The 23,186-nt window shown below is 37.4% G+C and overlaps 1 protein-coding gene across 1 annotated transcript in view; it reads right to left on the reverse strand.

Annotated features, from left to right (window-relative positions):
* The window catches only part of LOC112051957 (protein Skeletor, isoforms B/C), a 50,576-nt gene extending 28,788 nt beyond the window's left edge, over positions 1–21,788 (reverse strand). The window contains exons 1-2 of the mRNA XM_052889097.1: positions 21,013–21,788; positions 5,240–5,471 (exon numbers count right to left, since the gene is read on the reverse strand). Coding sequence (XP_052745057.1) covers positions 5,240–5,471; positions 21,013–21,085 — 305 coding nt within the window. The 5' untranslated portion in view covers positions 21,086–21,788. The remainder of the gene's footprint in view (positions 1–5,239; positions 5,472–21,012) is intronic.
* Between the last annotated feature and the right edge of the window lie 1,398 nt (positions 21,789–23,186).

Here is a 23,186-nt window from a genome sequence, read left to right on the forward strand (position 1 = left end):
AGCCGGTAGGGTGGTAACTAGTCACAGCCGAAGACACCAGCTAGACCTGGACCAATTAAGAAAACCTTATCGGTCCAGCCGGGAATCGAACCCAGGATCCCCGTCTTATAATTTCAGCGCGCATACCACTGCGCCATGGAGACCATTGCCGCTCCCGTGGAAATATGGGGTTAAAATATAGCCTGTGTTACATTCTATAACGTTAGCCATAACACCCATGCATTCAAAATTCAAATGAGACAAAAATATAATTAAAAATGTCTCCCTCTCTTATCTGATTTCAAAGAAAAGGGCAACTTGACAGGTTCTAAATTAAAAATGTTTTCCTAAACGACTTTGGAGGATCCTTTTTGTTTCACCATTTCCTATCCACTTCCATTATATTAGCAAGGCAAATAGAGAATTTTATGTACACGCGGACGCCTGCGACTTCGTCCGCGTGGAAATCAGTTTTTCACAAATCCCGCGGGAACCATGGATTTTTCCGGGATGAAAAGTAGTGTATGTGTTAAGGGCTGGCTCATTTTTTGCGCAAAAGATCAGCCTGGCTGTCCAATGTGGAAATGCAGCTAGTATTCGTGCCACCATTCCATCTGTTAATCCAGAGTAAAATCTATTTCCATTCCAAATTTCAGTCAAATCGCTTCAGTAGCCGCAGCGTAAAATAGGGACAAACATTCTTACACACTTACAAACTTACACACAAACTTTCGCCTTTATAATATTAGTGTGATAGTTTGATATACTCGTTAAACATAAATTAACAAAAAAATGAACCGATTTTATTTAACTGTTTTAAGTGTGTTTAGGATACACTAAAAACAGAAAAATAAAATCGGCAAGTACAAAGTACGGGAAATTTCGTTATTTTCAATTTAACACAAAATTACTAAACCGATTTTCATGAAATCAAATCAAAATCAAATCAAAAATCATTTATTTCAAGTAGGCTCAGTTTACAAGCACTTTTGACACGTCAGTTGACTATTTGTAAAGATTCTACCACCGGTTCGGAAGGCAGGTTCTGCTGAGAAGATACCGGCAAGAAACTCAACAGTTGCTCTTTTGAAAAAGTCATACAGTATTATAATTTACAATTAATAACAATTACTGTTTACATTTTTTATAGTTTTACTTTCTGTGTGAAGGTGGAAGCTGATCCAACGACCTCCAAGCATCTTTATCATTAAGGAACTCATCAATGTTGTAGTACCCTCGACTAAGTAGATGTTTTTTAACACATTGCTTAAAGCTATGCATCGGCAGGTCCATCACAGTCTTGGGGATCTTATTATAGAAGAGTACACCCAAACCTACAAAAGATTTTTTTACTGTTTGGAGACGATATGCAGAAATAACTAACTTATGCCCGTGTCTAGTAAGACGTGGGTTTAAATCTCCTTTTCGTTTGTACAAATTAATATTTTGTCTTACATATACTATACTGTTATATATATATTGACAGGCTACTGTTAGTATACCTATTTCTTTAAACTTTTGACGAAGGGACTCGCGTGATTTTAATTGATATATTGCTCGAATTGCTCTTTTTTGAAGAACAAATATAGATTGTATATCGGCAGCCTTGCCCCACAATAAAATACCGTAAGACATTACGCTGTGAAAGTACGCAAAATAAACAAGCCTAGCTGTATCAACATCAGTAAACTGTCTTATTTTTCTCACGGCAAATGCCGCTGAGCTAAGTTTACCAGACAGTTTTTCTATATGAGCACCCCACTGAAGTTTACAATCCAAGGTCACTCCCAGGAAAACTGTGGAACTCTCCATTTCCAGTGTTTCACCATCGATCATTATAGACTTATCTAATTTTTTAACATTTGGCAATGAAAACTCAATACATTTAGTTTTCTTGGCATTCAAAAGTAGATTATTTGCAGTGAACCAATGCGACACATGCGATATGGCACGGTTTACGTCGTCAGAGTTATCTTTATTTCTGTCGGACTTAAAAATTAAGGATGTGTCATCAGCAAACAGTACAATCTCACATATGCCGCTGACATGGTATGGTAAATCGTTTATGTACACTAAAAATAGAAAAGGACCCAGAATTGAACCCTGTGGGACGCCCATTATGGCAGTGGAACCGTGCGACTTTATATCATTTATGCATACCTTCTGCGTTCTATCACTGAGATAAGAGGCAATGAGATCGAGTGCAACACTTTTGATGCCATAGTGGCTTAACTTGAGTAGAAGGGTGTTATGGTCAACACAATCGAACGCCTTGGACAGATCACAGAACACACCGATAGCATTCTTAGAACCTTCCCATGCTTCATAAATATGTTTTAAAAGTTTAGCCCCTGCATCAGTTGTATTGCGACCTTTTGTAAAACCATACTGTTCAGGATGAAACAAGTTATTTAAATTAAAATGACATAAAAGTTGATTTAATATGATTTTTTCAAAGACCTTGCTAAGTGTTGGCAATATTGTAATCGGTCTATAATTATTAAGATCTGATTTGTCTCCTGATTTAAAAAGTGGTATCAATTTGCCATGCTTCATTAGGTTCGGAAAAATACCTAAGTCCACACATTCATTAAAAATAATGGCTAAGTGGGGAGCAATTACATCAATTATATTAGATATTACTTTCACTGACATGCCCCACAGATCTCCGGTTCTTTTTAATTTTAACAAATTGAAAGATTTTTTAATGTCTGATACAGTTATGTGGTGAAATTCAAAAAGAACGTTGCACTCTTTAACATTGCCTCTTAATAGTCTCTGGGCTTCCGTAGCAGACGAATCTAGTGAATCAGTTAACAAGATAGGAACATTCTGGAAAAAATCTTCAAAGGCATTAACAACCTCGATATCAGTGTTTACCTTTTTGTCATTGACAATTAATTCAAAACTGATATCCCGCGGTTTGATTTTTCCTGATTCTCTATTAATTATATTCCAGGTGGTTTGTATCTTGTTCTCAGACTCAATTATTTTCTGTTTGATGTGTAACGATTTCGCAAGAATACAAACACGTTTGAAAATTTTTGAGTAACTTTTGACATAATCTAAATAAGTTCGCGTTTGAGTATATTGTTTTTCCTCGTACAACTCGTACAGTTTGTCTCTACTTTTGTAAATGCCTACAGTAGCCCATTCGCTAAACTTTAATTTTTGGCTAGCATTAATGCGTTTAAAGTTAAAAATTTTACTAAACTCTCTGTCTATTGTCTTGAAAAGTGTACCAAAGAGCATGTCTGGATGATTATTTTCAAATGCAAGACTTGGAATTTTAGAAATAATTGTGTTTTTGAATCGCTTTAATTTACTTTCTGTTATTGGCCTACACTTTACCCATTGATTGCTATTGGTTTTATTATTTAAGATAGTAATTATTTGACCACTATGATCAGAGCTTAATTTATTTATTATCTTCTTTCTCTCAAGCACACAATTATAAAATATATTATCCAGACAGGTACCTGAAGTTGCGGTTATCCTAGTAGGTTCGTTAAAAGCATGCATCAAATCAAAACATTTAAATAAGTTAAGAAATCTAACAGATTTTGAGTTTTCTGTTAGAATATCAACATTAAAATCGCCGCATTAAAATCGAAAATTAAATGATACCAATCTGGAAGTATACTCTTAAACATGTTGGAATAAGCAAAAATACATGTCTATGATACAATACTAGCCAGTAATAAGTATCTATATTGTTTACTAGCGGACGCCCGCAACTTCGTCCGCGTAAAAATTGATGTAAACTTCTCTACCTCTACCCTACCCTACCCTACCCCTACCTTACTCCTACCCTACCGCTAACGCTAACCCTTCCCTCCCCCCACCTTACCCTACCCTAACCCTACCCGTAACCTATCCATACCCTATCCTACCCTACCCCTAATCTACCGCTACCCTACCCCTACCTTACTCCTACCCTACCGCTAACCCTAACCCTTCCCTACCCCTACCTTATCCCCACCCTAACCCTACCCTACCCGTACCCTACCCCTACCCTATCCTACCCCTATCCTACTCCTCCCCTACCCTATACGTTCCATATCCTTCCCCTACCTCTACCTTGCCCCTACCCTACACTACCTCTACCTTATCCGTACCCTACCCTACCCTACCCTACACTTTCCCTAAATTACCCCTACCCTACCTCTATCCTACCCCTTCCCTACCTCTATGCTATCCCTACCCCAGCAAAATTGGTCCAGCCCTTTGTGCGTGGTGCAATGACCAAAAGACTATAATTTCCCAAGCGACTTCTATGCTAATACTATAAAGAGGTATAGTTTGTGTGGTTGTCGGGGGTAATCTCTGGATCTACTGGACCGATTTGGAAATTTTTTTTACCAATAGAAAGCTACATTATTTGCGAGTGTCATAGGCTATGTTTGGTCCTCATATTCACACGGGAACGGGAACCTCGTAATTGAAACCGCGGGGCGTCATATAGCGGCATTTCTGCGACTTCCAGAAATTTTGTATTATCTCCGAAACTATATAACTAATTAACATATTGTAAAGGACAAATCTTATCTCTATAATATCCTTGTGATTATTAAATCATTTATTTTGATAAGGATTTAAGTTTAGTTGTGTAAATAATGACGTAAACCTTAGTTTAAAATTTAAATAATTTATTAAAGTACTAAAGGTACTATATCTGCTAAAATATAAAAGATAGATATATGGTGTCGCGGACTTTTTTGTAGAACTTTTAAAGGTTCAAAAAGTCTCCATACATTTATTTCAGTTATATGCAATGGTTGAGGCAGCGCATGCGAATAAGTAAGTTTTTCGGTCTGACCTGTAAGAGAAAACCCGCGATATCTCAGTAGTTATATATGATAGAAATATAAAATATAGCCTATAGCACTCCCCGATAACGTAGCATTCTATTGGTGAAAGAATTTTTAAAATCGGTCCAGTAGTTCCGAAGATTACCCCATTTCAAAAAATTGTTACAAACTTACAAACTTTACCTCTTTATAATATTAGTATAGAAGTATAGATTTAGACTGTCATTTCTCGGACATTTAAGTGTCAGATTATCTGTCATTATCTTCTTTTTCAAGTGATCTGCAATTCACTATATTTTACAAATATTAATAAACAGATAATCAAGCAGTGCTTTAATGTGTTTTCTTTCATCTCGCGACCCAAAATCTAACAAAACGAAAAAAAATTTAAAAATTTTTCAAAATTTACGAAGACATAAAAAAAATTGAGTAATTTTAATCTCTCATACCGGCTTGCATAATCCTCTGGATACGGCACCAGTGTGCCTTCGGGGGAAGGTTGGTGGGTGTCGCCCACCCAGAAGAACGCATCAGGCGCCGTCCCATCGTACGCGAACCCCCTCACGAAGACCGTGCTCTCGTCCACTGCATACACCGTCCCGCGGATGCCGTGCGCGTACTGTGTCAGTCGACCGATCACCCGACCAAAGTACGGCTCTGGACGGCGTGACGCGGCCAGACCTGCGGACAAGAGAAAACACATCTATACTAATATTATAAAGCTGAAGAGTTTGTTTGTTTGATTGAACGCGCTAATCTCAGGAACTACTGGTCCGATTTGAAAAATTCTTTTTGTGTTAGATAACTCATTTATCGAGGAAGGCTATAGGCTATATATTATTCCCATATTCCTACGGGAACGGGAACCACGTGGGTGAAACCGCGCGGCGTCAGCTAATTTAAAGCATAAAGATCTAATTTGTATGAAAAACTTCAATTTAAAACTACACTTAACTTAGTATCTTACTTCGACAACTTATTGATAATAGAGTTGCTATATTAGTTGCTGGATTATCTTACTATAGAGAACCATATAATAGTAGCATTAGTACATAAACTTTATAATCGTTATCAACCCATATTCAGCTAACTGCTGAGCTCGAGTCTCTTCTCAGAATGAGAGGGGTTAGGCCAATAGTTAACGGCCTCCGTGGCGCAGTGGTATGCGCGGTGGATTTACAAAACGGAGGTCCTGGGTTCGATCCCCGGCTGGGCAGATTAAGATTTTCTTAATTTGTCCAGGTCTGGCTTCGGCCGTGGCTAGTTACCACCGGCAAAGACGTACCACCAAGCGATTTAGCGTTCCGGTACGATGCCGTGTAGAAACCGAAAGGGGTGTGGATTTTCATCCTCCTCCTAACAAGTTAGCCCGCTTCCATCTTAGACTGCATCATCACTTACCATCAGGTGAGATTGTAGTCGAGGGCTAACTTGTAAAGAATAAAAAAATAAAAAAAAATAGTCCACCACGCTGGCCCAATACGGATTGGCAGACTTCATACACTCATTTAATTAAGAAAATTCTCTGGTATGCAGGTTTCCTCACGATGTTTTTCCTTCACCGTCTGAGACACGTGATATTTAATTTCTTACAAGAGATAACATATTCAGATTTGTCACTTATAGCCCCAAGACGTTTGGGTCCCAAGGCGCTGGTGCGACCCCGCACTAGAAAGCGCAGTATTGGTCGACCCCCACTAGGTGGACTGACGACATCAAGCGAGTCGCAGGGATTCGCTGGATGCAGGTGGCTCAGTATCGTGATGTTTGGAAGTCCCTACAAAAGGCCATGTCCTGCAGTGGACATCGGCTGATATGATGATGATGATAGCCTCAATAGCTCAACGGTAAAGTCACCGAAGTGGTGGTTCGATCTGCAAAGTTATGTTAACAGGTCCATCACAGTTTTGGGGATCTTGTTATAGAAGAGTACACCCAAATTTACAAAAGATTGGTTGTGTAAGAATGGCGGTACTTTCTCTATCAAGAACAGACTTAATCCTCCAATACTTGCTTGACAGTTCCAACCAGCACGTAATATATGAAGCACCTAGCACAGGATAATGTCCGCGACATATTACATGCTATCCTCCGAGGATACAAATGAGTATCGAAATGCGAAGACAAAACTGTATTAAGTGTACGTGTTGGGGCGAGGGTGCCTCGGAGGGTGCTTAGGGTTGTCACACCACCGACAATTAAACTGGAAAATCCAGACAGATCAGACAAACCTGCTGGTCTATTCATTATTTTAATTTTAATCAACCTATTAAAATAAACATCAAATCAATTGACAAAATGTCAATTACCTACTGTGATATCTACCAGTAAGCACCGGATGACATTTTACATAGAATCTTAATTTCATATATTTATGTCAACTAGCATACGACTAAGATAAGGATTAAGTGCTGAGAATATTAAGCGTCTGCAATATGTAATTTGGTGGTTACAAATGGTTCTGGATCTCAGATTCTGGAAAAGTTAGGAGCCTGATATTTGGGTAAATGATATTTCAAAGTGTTAGCTTCGTTATGACTATACAAAATACACAATTTGTAAAACTTTTCTCGATAGTTTATTTTTTTGAAAAATACATGTTTTGCTTTCGATCTCAGGAAAAGCAAACTTATTTTCTTAAATTTTTGTTTTGTATAGAAAATTAGGTATATATCTTGAACATGGCCATTTTGTTTTTCGTTATGTTATTTAATTTACTTGCAATTAGGTAAAAATTGTTTTGTATTGTATTGTAAGGTATGTAATATATCAACAATGTTTGTTTTAGTCACTTCAAATTATAAATTTTAGTTATTAAAAAGTGTGTAAAACTTCCAGAAAATTTAATAATAGTGAAACGTTCACTATCGACGACGTCATTATGGTTATAAATGCTTAAGAGGTATAGACATTTTAATACATTTTAAAATAATGATGTTTTAAATAATTACATTTTGTGTTTTTTAGGCATTGAGTATTAAACATGTAAAACAAATGAATGACAGTGTGTGATAATTCCGAGATCGTTGACCATTTCTTGTGCGCGCCACCCCTACTAAACCCCTAACGCAACGCAATCTCAGCGCCCCGCACGTCAATCAAACATCCCCTAACATGGCGGAGTTATTAGATAAATACGTAATCATAATGCGCCGGGCACGCCTCGGCGATCATCATTGGAATCATTTTACCGGGATTACTTCATATTTTCCCTCAATAAAAGGAAATTGTCCAAAATTAAGCAAAGAAACAGCAATAGCTATGAAGATCGATGACGAGGCTAACAAACTTGTGGAACCGAAGTATCACACCAAAACATGGCTGGTCCAAGCAGTTTTCCGATCTTCCTTTATGTAGAGACGTGGACTAATCACGCCAGAGAAAGACTATTCGAGATGTGGTGTAGAAGGCGAATGTTACGTATGTAAAACGCAAAAATGTTTGAATTCTTTCACAGATTCAAATTAAAACACGTCTCTCAGCCATTTGTCCACAGCGCATCCTCGGTTATTTCGGTCATATCACACGCCGTGGGAACGAAAAAAAAAACAAACGGTCATGATCTCCAACACGGTGGTCTAATCTACTCAAAGAAACAGGTGCTCGCACTTTTTACAGTGCTGTCCAAATGGCCAGCGACCGTACTCGATGGAGGAGCATTGATCATTGATGATATCGAAAGATGACTCGCCAAGATAGTCACGATCCTTAGTCATGAGGGATCGACTCTCGAGTCGGTCCCTCATGACTGAGGATCGATAAGCGATTGAGAGCAAAGAAAATTGAGGAAACCAATGGCCGGTTTTACCATCTTCTATTAAGTGTCTGATAACTTACTCACAAGTTTTGTCTATAACATGTGACGTAAAGTAAGAAAGTGAAACAACTGTACTAACCATAAGAGTATCCGAAACACCGAACATACCAGTAGCTTAAGCTGACGCGTGCTTCGACACTTCTCAGAAGTGAAACCTATTAGTCTACCATTCGCCTTATGAGAGTTCTTAAAGTCACTCAGCGGGTGATAGAGCGAGCTATGCTTCGAGTATCTCTGCGTGCGAATTAGAAATGAGGAGATCCGCAGAATAACCTAAATCACTGACATAGCTCAACGAGTCGCGTAACTGAAGTGTGAATGATTACCACGACCGACGACCAATGGGGTAGCACCAGCTTGCTAATCCGGAGCAATTTTTACTGAAAAATTGGTTTCTCTGCGTGATCGAATAAGATATGCGGAATCCATAGAATAACCAAAATCACTGACATAGTTCAACAAGTCGCATAGCTGAAGTGTGAAGGACATCACGACCGACGACCACCATAATATAGATAGATAGCACCAACTTCCTAATCCGTAGCTAAGAATTTTTACTGAAAAGTCAGTAAACGCTCAGTGATTCACAGCGCGACCCTGGTCTCGAGCGCAGGATCTTGTGAACCAAAGCCTCTTATGTTATCCACCAGACCAAGAAGATACACATCCTTCCTTGTGCCTACTTATTCTTCGTTGACCCAAATGCGACTGATAACTATCAGATACTAATAGTGACGGGAACCGACATCTTAACGTGCTCTCCAAGACACGGGAGTAACACCACCAACTTCCTAAATCCCGCTACTAAGCAATGCTTGCAAAAAATAAGTTATCCAATATTTCACAGTCTGATCTAGATCTCAAACCCAGGAACAGGACCTTATAATACAAAGCAGCATAACTTAACTACTGCACCAACGAGGCAAATTCTTAATACTTGTAGCTACGAGTACTATTTAGGAAAGGAAAATAATTTATTGTAGAAATTTCATCAAATTCCATTTGCCGTTTTGACAGAGGGGCGCAGCTGTACGTGACTTCGCTGCCAAAATATATTCTACCCTCCACGGGGGATGAATACTAATTTCTGGAGAATAAGGGAATTTTCACACAAATTGTTGTTATGCAGTAAAACGGTATCATAGCTAACCAGCTTGGTCTTTGCTATTGCATAAACACATGAGAACTTCAAACTGAGGGCCTAGTGGCAGTTTGATACTGTTACTGTCACGTAACGTAAACGCGAATTTCCAAGGAATTGAAACAGCGCCATCTAGTGGCACTACTGCACAACTGTTTCAATTCCATATAAATTTTGCGTTTACGTCAACGTGACAGTAACAGTATGAAAATATTGAAAACTCCCACTAGGCACACTGGTTTCATAAATCAAAATTCAAAATATATTCGCAATTAATAAATGACTGACTTTTTAAATGAGAGAGGGGGTTAATTGGTGGGGAAAGTCTATATTTGAAATTCGAGGGATTGGAACCGACATGTTTGACATATTTTGGTACTTGCTAGTCAAACGTTTTATCAAGTAATGTTTGCAAACTATTGTTGTTGTTTGCTTAGGCAAGCAATTTTGTTTTTTGTCAATTTTTTTTACAAAATTATGATCGTATCCATCTTTAAATATTAACGCGGATGAAGTCTCAGGCATCCGTAAGTCTGTAAAGGAGATGGTCTAATTCAGGTCCACTCTTGTACCCCGTATCATTAAAATTTAAAAAAAATACAAGGATTTTATTAAAATCTAAATAAGTGAATAAATCTAATTAAATAAAAAGAAATAAATAAAATTAAAACCCAAGTTTTTGATTTATATCAAGATGGTGCCCATAGAGCAACTATGACATGACAAATGACAGCAAACGTCAAATCGACTACTACATTGAAAACGTCATCAATCCGCCATTAATACCCATATTACTGTTGCATTTCTTGAGAGAGAATGAATATTATTTCGAAAGAATTAAAGTAAGTTCGTAGATTTGTATAATCAAAAATACGTAAAAAAAATATCTTCTTTTATTTCCGCCAAGATACAATAACTGATCCTGGGCTTCATAAAATTTTGGACCATCTCCTTTAATATTATAAAGAGGTAAGATTTGATGTTTTGTTTCTTTGTTACGATTTAACTCAAAAACTACTCAACCGATTTGAGAAATTCTTTCACCATTACAAAGCTACATCTCTAACGAGTAACATAGGCTATATTTTATCCCCGTATTCCCACGGGTGATGATGATGATGATGATTCCCACGGGATCTGGAGCTGAGCGGGTGAAACCGCGAAGCGTCCGCTATCTGTAAGAAGGAGCCGAGTGTAGAGGCACGCACATGCGCTGTTTTTATCACTTTTTGTCGGCATCGGCTTATTGATTGACGTTTTAAGTTATTGAGGGAGGCGGCGTAAACGGTTTGGCTTACTCAGTGGCGTGCACTAGAATGTTACCTAGGGTAGGCACATCATTTCATTATCATTACAGGGATAGGAAAAAGGATATAGAGCTTAGACCCAACATGCTTCTCCTATGCGGGTTGGCATTGGCGTATCTAGGATTATTTCCTGGGGTGGGCCTGGGGTGACCCTACGTATCACTGAACAGAGTCGACACTCAATACAAAAATTTCGTTAGCAGTATTTATGGACGCAGACCTCTGAAACGGCTCGACTTATTTATTATTTATTCTTTGTATCTATGGTAGTTATCAGAAAAGCTCCTAATAATTTTTTCAAAAACTTTATTACTTATTATTTTCTTTATTATACGTTGTAATTGCAATTATTTGATATTTTAAATGATATTTTGTGTAGAATTATTAGTATTTCGGCGTCCATAATAGAATTTCAAATTGGTAGTCCAGTATCTTAGGGTGTATTTTAAGGTTATATATAGGATAGTTTCATAGGCCCAGTACCAACGAAGATAAACGGCGGGTCAAACAATTTACTAATTGATTTAATAAATCATAAAGACCACACATACAGACTTAATTATCTGCATGTGTGAAGTCTGCCAATCCGCATTGGGCCAGCGTGGTGGACTATTGGTCTAATCACTCTCATTCTCAGAGGAGACTCGGGCTCAGCAGTGAGCCGAATATGGATTGATAATGATAAAATCTTCCCAATTTTGGAAACCATTCAAAATAATTTCAATATATTTTCCCATCACAATGCAACACTATTACCGCATTAGTAAGCATACGCGGAGTTGTGTAGTTGATGGGGTTCTCACTCGCGACCCCTCATGGACCATGGCGGATTGATGGCGGGGGAATTGGCATCTCAATGCGACGCTATTCAAACGTTTTTACATTTAACAAGGCTTTCTCAGGCAAAAACAAACAAACTCGGAAGTAGTAAAAAAAATATTTAAAAAATGAAGGTGTTTTTTTAGTTTTCGACTTTGATTATTACCATTATAACATGACAAAACCTGATCTTTCAAAAGTGCTGTTAAAGTAAGCCTAATCGAAATAAATGAACTTTCTCTTTTGACAAGCTTGTCACGTTGACAAGCTTTTCAACCTACGAAAAAATGGAGGAAGGTTTCATAATTAGACACGTATATTCTTTTTATGTATGAACACTCATAACTTTTTCTGAGTGGTCTGATATTGGTAATTCTTTTTTTTAGAGAAAATCCGTTTTTATAGATACTAGAACCAAATAATGGAATACGGAACCCTTCGTACTGATTCGCACTTGGTTATTTAAATACGTTCATAGATAAATAATAATAATACATATTACAATATTAGGTAAATTTTTTATATGTAACTTTTAGATTTGAATAAAATTTATTTTCTTTCTTTCTTCCTTCTATTTGTACTTTTCTATTGGTGGCAATAGTTTACAAAAAATATTTATTTACATTTAAATATTAATTTTTGTAGTGGGTAATCTCTGGAAAATATTATATACGGGAATAATATAATATACGGGAACTTCGTGGGTTAGTCTTATAACAATCTCAGTTCATCTTAACCAAAAGAAAAGCCGTCAATAACAGGTCTAAACACACCGCGGTCCAGTGCGCAGCATCCTAACCGAATCCACTGAATATGCACCCTACAGATTCATCTCAAACGCGCGGGGGTGGCTGTTGAATCCATTATGATAATTACACGGGAGTTTTATAGCCGAAATAAAAGAATAAGAAACTTTGGGACAGTTAAATATTTTTTCTTTTATTTTTTTATATTACTATTTTGTGGAATATATTAACTATACATTAATATTGTACAGTTAGTTGATTGTTAGTTTGTTACGAATAAGGACCGAAACACTACTAAAATTTCTTAACCAATGGTATGCTACATTATCAGCAATTAACTTCTTATATTCCCACTGGGATTGGAAATACACAGAGGGTAACTAGTAAATAAGGAAATTTAATTTAAAATATAAGATATATATACTGTACATTTTTATGCTGGACCCAATATCCGAATCCTATTAACTACTGTTGCAATGAGGAATAAATGAATATACAATAGATCGCTCTGCCTCTTAATATAAATTTAAATTTTTAGTTAACTCAATATAGGAACACGCCTTTATTGCACTGTAGTAGGTATTTTAAAATACTTAATGAAAATTGAACAAATGCACTAATCGCCCCTGAGATTTTGAAAGTTCCCCTCGATTTCTCCAGGATTCCATCATATCCTGACATGATGACAATGGGACCACCTCAGAAGTATATGTAGTATGTATGTAACAGTGCCCTTTCAAAAAAAAAATAACTATTCCAGATCGGTCCAGACGTCCTCGAGTAATCGCATAACATTTTTTTAATTCTTTATAAGTTAGCCTAACAATCTCACCTGATGGTAAATGATGATGCAATCGAAGATGAAAGCGAGCTAACTTGTTAGGAGGAGGATGAAAATCCACACCTCTTTCAGTTTCTACACGACATCGCACCGAAACGCTAAGCCGCTTGGCGATACGTTTTTAAAAACATAGTCGAATTCATTCTCTTCTTGAAGTCGGTTAAAAAGAGGAAGAGGGTACGTCTCCTCGTATAGGAAAAAATAAACTGTGCAATATCAGCGCGATCCGAGTATGCATGTTGTGAGTAACAGGGTAACGGCATGATCGAGAGCAGACAGCCCTCCCATTGTTAGCGGCCCTCCGTCCTCTCGGCCTCTTCTGACGTGGTAAACGCTCATTGTATTCGTAGCTACTAGCCACGTACTAGTCGACGCACGCGATATCTTCCGCAGAAAAATTTAGCGATTTTCTTTGTGAGAAAATTGGTGTACACTTTCATTACACCGTTTTTCACTAAATGCGTATGAAAGTATCGATACTAATATTATTAATGCGGAAGTAAGTCTGCTTATCTCTTTTTTTTATTCTTTTTATTCTTTTACAAGTTAGCCCTTGACTACAATCTCACCTGATGGTAAGTGATGATGCAATCTAAGATGGAAGCGAGATAACTTGTTAGAAGGGGGATGAAAATCTACACCCCTTTCGGTTTCTACACGAAATCGTACCGGAACGCTAAATCGCTTGGTACATCTTTGACGGTAGGGTGGTAACTAAGCGCGGCCGAAGCCTCCTACCAGCCAAACTGTCTGTCCCACAATCTGTCCCACTGTCTGTCTGTTATCTTTTCACGGCTAAACAGCTGAATCGATCAAGATGAATTTTAGTACGGTATAAATGGAGACTTTGGAGCAAAACATAGGGTAGTTTCACCCTAAAAGTAAAAATAGAAGGGGGAAATGGGGGTTTGTAAGTTTGTAGGGAAGTCCTTAGTTTTTAGAATAGGGATGATGACAGTTTTTTAAATTGTATATAAATTAAAAGTATACTAATAGTAAAGCAATTTTGTAAAAGTAACAGGGTATCTGCGATCATTACTTTCGTTGCTACAGGGGTTTAAAGAGTCAGATTTGCGGCGCTGCCGCGGCTCCCTGAAAAACGCCCCATACAAAATGGCTCGAACTAATGACGTCATAGGCAATGTAATGATCGTTAGATTTGTATGCGCGTTCAAACAAATTACTAATATCTTTGTTATTTGTGCGTTTAGGTTTATAGTTCATATATTAAAAAATGTCATATTTAATGTAAGGAAGCTAAAACTGTATGAATTTTCATCTAATTACGATAAAATATTTTTAATAGATTTTGAAATTTTATAATCTTATTTATTTCGCAAATATCCAGACAATCTTTGCTTTTTATGTATAAATTAGTTAACATTGACCCTATTTACCCGAATGTATCATAAAAATCAATATATTCAAACCTAGTCATCATCCCCATTACAGTTTTAAAAAATTGTTCATAAATCATTAACAAAATGCGAATTATACTCGTAACGTGATTCAAGAATTTATAAAATTCAACCCCTAAAGTGGTAAATAGGGGTTGAAAGTTCACACTGATTTCCTTGCGGACGAAGTTGTGGGCGTCCGCTAGTATAATTATAATTAAGTACTTTTTAAACAAATAAAACTTCCTCTTGAATCACTATACATTGCTGAAAACCGTGATAGCCCAGTGGATATGACCTCTGGCTCCGATTCCGGAGGGTGTGGGTTCGAATCCGGTCCGGGGAAACCTCCAACTTTTCAGTTGTGTCCATTTTAAGAAATTAAATATCACGTGTCTCAAACGGTGAAGGAAAACATCGTGAGGAAACCTGAATTTTTTTAATTCTGTGCGTGTGTGAAATCTGCCAATTCACATTGGGCCAGCGTGGTGGACTATTGGCCTAACTCCTCTCATTCTGAGAGGAGACTCGAGCTCAGCAGTGAGCCGAATATGGGTTGATAACGACGATTGCTGAAAACTGCATTAAAATCCGTTTAAAAGATCTAAGCGAACTTCCAGCGTAAGCGACTTTACAGTGATAGAATTTTAGTTTGGTTTCAACAAAGTATAAAACCATAGGTTTAAAACATCGCAACTCCCATAAACAAAGTGTAACAACGCAGTGGAGGAGTGCTTTGGCAAGATTATGGGATTAGTCCCCTCTCGCCTCGCGTCTCCCCCCGAGTCCCGCCGCGTCGAGTATAATATACGCTTTATTGGAAAAACATAGTTTTTGAAGACAGGATAATCTCTTGATAGTTTGTTTAAAACAATCCACGAAGCTGATATATTGGGTTTTTTCAAAAGTGTCAGTGTTTTTATAATAACCATATTTTTATATAATACTAGTTGACGCCGTACGGGGATAATATATAGCCTAAAGTATTCCTCGATAAATGGGCTATTTAACATTGAAAGAATTTTTCAAATTGGACCAGTAGTTCCTGAGATTAGCGCGTTCAATCAAACAAACAAACTCTTCAGCTTTATAATATTAGTATCTATAGATCTTTCTCAGGAAGTGATTTTCACTGGAAGCTAGGGGAGGTTAAAGTAGGGAGAAGAGAGGATTTTTAGAGTTGTTGAGTTCCTCCATCAAGTATGAGCCCTTAATAATGGTGGGTCAACCCAGAAAAATAGATTACTTAATTATTAAAAGGTGTGCATTTCGAAAATCTGACGATTTGAGCGTAATGTAATGGAATGGGAGGGTCCCAAAGTTACAAAATAAAACCCTTGTATTTTAGTTCTTGAGTTATCTTGGAGGAAATAATCTCTTAATTAATCGCTAAATAATTTAAATAAGTCAAAGTAACAAAAGTCTGTAGTTTTTTCATTCGTCATGACGCTTAGTAACTGCAAATTTAGCATCCCGAGCTCCCCTAGTATTATATACAACACTAGCAGACGCCTAGTTCCCATTCCTATAAAAATACGGAGATAAAATATAGCCTATTACATTACACTCGAAAATGAAGTGGATTTCTAGTGAATTTTCAAAATCGGCTTAGGAGATCCAATATACCACAAAAATAACCTTTTTATAATATTGGTATTGATATATATAGTTTTTTATCCCAGATATATCGTTGGATCCCGCAGGATTTGCGAAAAACTGAATTTCACGCGTACAAAGTAGGCAGGTGTTTGCTGGTAATGAATTATCATCATCAATATCCATATTCGGCTTACTGCTGAGCTCGAGTCTCCTCTCAAAATGGGAGGGGTTAGGCCAATAGTGCACCACGCTGGCCCAATGCGGATTGGCAGACTTCATACACGTAAAGAATTAAGAAAATTCTCTGGTATACAGGTTTCCTCACGATGTTTTTCCTTCACTGTTTGAGACATGTGATATTTATTTTTTTTATTTGGTGGATTCGAACCGACACCCTGCGAAATCGGAGACAGAGGTCATATCCATAGGACTATCAATGATATGACAATTATGACATGACATGAGTGATGAATAAAAATGAAGATTTCATAAGGAGTAATATCAACGAAAACACACTCTTTATGATTCCTTTTGGAAGTGTATAGACGTGTATGAAAGTGAAGTGAATGGGATGAAAGTGAACGTATATGTGTGGCGTTTAACAAAAAGCAGATTACATTAAAATACCCTCATTTCGGTGCTCTCCTAAAGCTTTGAAGTGAATGCTAATGATGTGAGGTTTTGTGAGCGAGGTCAAGGAACCCAACTTTGATATACGTCGTATGTATAAATTACTAAACGCCCTGCAGTATCACCCGTGTAGTTCCCGTTCTCATTGGAGTACGGGGATACAACATAGCCTATGTTGCTTGCTTATAATATAGCTTTCCATTGGTGAAAGACTTTTTTAAATCGTTTTTGGTGTAGAGTTCAGTTTAAAATGTATGACTCATCATCTTCATCATTAAATCCTATACCCATATATGGCTCACTGTTGAGTACGAGTCTCCTCTGAGGATGAGAGGGGCTAGGCTAATTGTTCACCATGCTGGCCCAATGAATGCGGATTGTCAGACTTCACATATGAAGAGAATTGAGAAAATGCTCAGGTATGCAGGTTACCTCACGATTTTTTTGTAAGAATGGCAACATAATTTAATATGTTGTCTGTCTATTTAATTTGTGAATGACAGGTGACAGCTACTGTCACACACCGAGAAAACCACCACGACACTTTTGTCGGGCTTCATGGTGGTCATATATTGTAACCTGTAATATTTTGTAATCCGTAAGAAATCAGTAATAAATATTATAATATTAATAAATAAAAAGTGTTTAATTGCAAAATTATACAGTTTTTCCTTCACAGTATAAGGCACGTGATATTAAATTAGTTAATATTCACATATTGCACGCCCCGGACCAGATTCGAATCGATGCCCTCTGAATTGAAGGCAGAGGTCATATCCATCAGGCTATCACGGCTTAATACTAAATTATATGTCTAGTTGAGACAAATAAAAGGTCCTTGGACAAACCAGCAAAAACCTTCGTTCAGTGTCGTTATCAACCCATATTCGGCTCCCTGCTGAGCTCGAGTCTCCTCTCAGAATGAGAGGGGTTTAGGCCAATAGTCCACCACGCTGGCCCAATGCGGATTGGACCCCTATTTATTTATTAATCAGTACGGACAAATCCATTTACACTAATTAAGTAGTATATGAAAAGAAATTTAAACACCACAATAAAAATAAACAAAAAATATAAAAAATTAACAAAAAACAAATTACATAAGTACAGAAATAGAAAAAAAAAATTGCAATAATAACTATAACAATTACAATAATTAGTTCTTTGCACAACAATTGGCCCAATTATCAGCAAAAATGTCATGAATGAATGTCAATCAATGAGTGCGTGCTATTGGAGAATCTATGCTTGGCTCGGCTCGTTGTTCAGTTTGACAAATATAAAAACGGCGAATGTTCGATGTTCTGTTACAAGTGAATGCTCCAGTCTGTATGCACCTTTATAGAACTTGTCAGGCGGTACAAGTTACGACATTCTCGCTTCATTGTGACATCTTATGTTGCAATGGTGGTCGTGGGAATTAGAGGTTCTATCATCTACTATTGTGTGGATTTACACTGAACGTCGTGATAGCCCAGTGGACCCCCTATAAGAATGTCCCCTGCTTCCGATTCCGGAGGGTGTGGGTTCGAATCCGATCCGGGGCATGCACCTCCAACTTTTCAGTTGTGTGCATTTTAAGAAATTAAATATCACGTGTCTCAAACGGTGAAGGAAAACATCGTGAGGAAACCTGCATACCAGAGAATTTTCTCAATTTTCTGCGTGTGTGAAGTCTCCCAATCCGCATTGGGCCAGCGTGGTGGACTATTAGCCTAACCCCTCTCATTTTGAGAGGAGACTCGAGCTCAGCAGTGAGCCGAATATGGGTTGAAATGATGATGATGAATTATTGTTTTTGGTGAAGGTATAGGAACATAATATAAACATACAATTTGTATGTTTATACTGTGTTCCTACCTTCACCAAAAACAATAATTAAAACTAATGTATATTGTATGATACAATATACATACAAAACCTCCTTTTCTGAAGTCGATTAAGAACAAACAGTGCACTCTAGAACACTTATGACTCACTATAGGACGTTTAAATCGTTTAGAATAGCCTTGAATATTCTCGTAATAATTAATCTACATGCACATCTATGTTTATGTTTTACGTATTTAAATCCAACAATAAAACTGACACGAGGTCGAGTCCGGTGTCTGTATAACAACCCCCCCCCCCCCCCCATCAAGGGTTAATTTGTCAAAGAATGAAAAAATCTGGTAATTCCTTACTTTTTTTGTTTGAAAAATTAACCCTTGAGGATCTGCAGGCTAATTTACTAACTTTGACGTATGTTGTTGTATGTTGTATGTTGTTGTTGACAATACGAAATTGAGATTCTATGTAACAAATGTCATACGGTGATCACTGACAACCTTTTTTTTTATTCTTTACAAGTTAGCCCTTGACTACAATCTCACCTGACAGTAAGTGATGATGCAATCTAAGATGGAAGCGGGCTAACTTGTTAGAAGAATGAAAATCCACACCCCTTTCGGTTTCTACTTTCTACACGACATCATACCAGAACGCTAAATCGCTTGGCGGTACGTCTTTGCCGGTAGAGTGGTAGCTAGCCACGGCCGAAGGGGAAGCCTACCACTAGCCAGGCCTGGACCTAAGATAACCTCAATTGGTCCAGCCGGGGATCGAACCAAAGACCTCCCTCTTGTAAATCCACCACACACCACTGCACCACGGAGGCCGTCAAACCTACCTACCTACGTCCTATCTTCCAAAGTCCATAATTAGACACCGTATTTACCTATGGTAGGCTTTTCTTTCAACTTTCATAAAATGAGGCAGATCTGGCTATGCAGGCACCCGTTCTATCATAAGTAGAGCTTGTAAATATTGCAATACAATGTATGTAGGTAAAGGTAAACTGCTGTGTATTAATAACTTATAAACAACATATTGCCATAAGAATATACCAGGGGCGATCCGTAACAACCTGATTCATATCGGGTTACCTTTAAAAATCCACGAGTTTTATGGACGTACATTTAACGTACTCAGCCAAAAACACATTCATACTAAAAAACCACATGAACGGGTTACCTACGAGAAAATTTCAGTCTTCGCTACTGCTATATACCTACTCGTAGTTGACATGTTTAAGGATCTATAGCACGGGATGTGGATTGGATATGACCTCTGAATTCGATTCGAGGGTGTAGGTTCGGATCCGGTCCGGGGCATGCTCTAACTTTTCAGTTGTGTGCATCTTAAGAAATTTAATGTCGCGTGTCAACAGTGAAAGAAAAAATCGTGAAGAAACCTGCATACCTAAAATTTTTTTTAATTCTCTAAGTGTCTAGTAGTCTGCCAATCCGCATTGGGCCAGCGTGGTTTATCCTAACCCTTCTCATTCTGAGAGAAGACTCATGTTTAACATTGAGCCGAATATGGGTTGCTAATGATGATAATACTTACCCTAGTTAAAGGCCTTGAGCATACCAATGGATGGGGCAGAGGCAGAACATCATATAAGACGTATTCTTGCGTAGTTTTGCTGTTGATACAGATGCTAGTTTTCCACTTACAATTAGCATGCTAATTCACTAACATTCACGTATGTTAGTCGACATAGGTATACGAAAATAGGGTAACAAAATGTCATCCGGTGCTTACAGACAACCCTTCGTGGATTTCATACAGTAGGTCAATTAACATCATTGCAGTAGGTACTCGTAGATGACATTTCTCAGTTTATTTGATGATCATTTATTATAAACAACTTTCCCTTTACCCGTTTACCTTTTAATCAAGCTAAACTTCTTTGGAAATCTGTTAACTGCAAATAAGTTGCAATGTTTGACCGCAAATGGAATGGTCTCTCGAGCAAGAGCTTTGTGCCAGCAAAATTACATGTCAAACATTTGGTCAAACACCGCGAATATTGGGTCAAACTATCCCAAATTGAATCCTAGATGCTAGAGTACAAATAAATGGACAAATAAAGTCGACTTACCCGCGTTCAGGACGAGCAGTATCGCACAGAAGTGCGGCAGAGAGCCGCGCGGGGGCGGCACCTTACACCCCATTGGCCAACCGCCGAGGGCGGAATGCGATATAATAATATACAACCACCGACAAAACCTCCTCGCTAACAAACTATGGTTGCTCGTCTTATTTTATTCCTTGTTTGTAAATTAGAAACTCCTTGGTCGATAACTCCTTGGTCAGTTTTGAATCTGGAACGTGTCCTCTGCGCAATAACTCAATAACTCCGTGCTCAGTGACAGCTCATTTAAATCTGGAATGTATCCTCTATGGCAAAATGCCGAGGGATCTTCGTAAATGCACTTCTTTATTTGAAAACTTCCATTTGGTTTATCCTCCCCAGCTGTTGTGAAACTCTGTTTTTTTTTTAATAATCGCTTTGCGATGAACTCCTGTACTTTTGAAGCACTTGTGTTTTTTAATTCACTTGTTTTAATAAAAGTTCACGTGTTTTTTCTTCATTATTGTGTAGTAATTTTTTTTATACTTTTATTGATTCTAAGTATTTTTTAGTTACGTTATTATTGTCAATACGATGTTTCGCAAGACGTTCGCTCCGGGCCGGTTAGTTACGCGCACTGTTTCACTTTCACTTTTTTTACATCGTTAGATCACTGGGACCTTTCACTTGTTTGCCGGTTCACTTATCACTAAATTTTAATATTTATATTTATTATCATTATTATTGTCGACATTTCTTATACAGTCTTATGTTATTGTTTAATTATTGTTTTAATTGAATTATTGTGATTTGGCTGCAATAAATAAAATGCGATCATAATATTTCGATATTTTTGAAGTAAAACTTCTTTACGCACGCTTGACTTGAGGAGTAAGCAAATGCGTTACGAAATGTGTAATAGGGGGAGGCAAACGGACGTTGAAAGGCAGAGCTTGATAAATTTTACTTCAGATGTGTGGTCTAAAACATTTTTTTTCACTGCCTACGTACGCTGCAAACTTGACGGTTAAGTTTGATCATGTGTGGTTGGCCTAAAGAGCTATCTATATAATTATTATTTTTATGACTCAAAGCTTAAATTATAAGAATAATTTTAGAGAACCGTTAGACGAGTTTATTTCGTATTTGTCCGGTTTTTTATTGCACTAATCGATATTCTTTTCCACTTTGCAAGTAAGCTTTTTATGGCGTTTTTTATTGTTTTTGTTATAAATAAAAATAAGCTCAAACATCAATATACACAATCCAAATCACTAACTCTAAATGTAGCTCAATGTAAACATGCAACTATATCAGGGGCATTATATGAAGGCTATTATGAAAGTCGATGACAGTATGTTGCATCACTGTCATCGACTGTCATAATCTTTTTAAAAAAAATCTAGGTACTACAAAAATAAATAAAAGGTAAATCTAGTATAATTTGTCTACTTTTGAAAGTTTAACTTTTTTTTTTTGTCTAATATCAAAAAGTAAAGTTAATCAAAAATAACTTTTTGTCTGAACAATTTTGCTTTTTCAGCACAATCAATTAATTAATTAACTAAGTAATCAATTGTAACAGTTTTTTTTTTTTGAAAACTGTAAGTTCGTGGTAGCTGTTGATTCAGCTGCAACGAAAATTTCCATAGATTAATTTCCATTAATCAAATCACATTTTATGTCGAGTTTTAGACGGAAATTTAGCAGGGGGTTCACCGGAACCAGTTTTTGAAAGTGGTCTATGAGAAAAAAATGTTTGGGAACCTCTTATTTAAACACACAAACGCGCTTGGTCTGTCATGACACCATTACATTCCAAACCGAAGAGACTTCTCAGAATACAGTCGACTACAATTACATACAATACACGGCGTAAACTAGCAGCTAGCCACGGTTAAAATTTTTCCACAACGCACACTTATAATCATATCGTAGTATTCGATTCACATTTACTGGATTTTCAAAAACGATTACGTATGCTAGGAATATTGATTTATTACACATACATACTCGGTAGTCACCGAATTCGTAAACTGTTTTATGTGCCCCGAAATGGGAGCCCTAGACGCATCAATACACTACTCGTACGATAAGTACGCTTGTGAGATTGTCGCTTAGCTTTTACGCTCATAGTCTTAAAAGTGGCTTCAGTTTGGAGGGAAAAATGTTGGGTTTTGCATGTCTATAGGTTATTAGTA

This window comes from Bicyclus anynana, chromosome 24 (genome assembly GCF_947172395.1).
Source record: "Bicyclus anynana chromosome 24, ilBicAnyn1.1, whole genome shotgun sequence".
Classification (NCBI taxonomy): domain Eukaryota; kingdom Metazoa; phylum Arthropoda; class Insecta; order Lepidoptera; family Nymphalidae; genus Bicyclus; species Bicyclus anynana.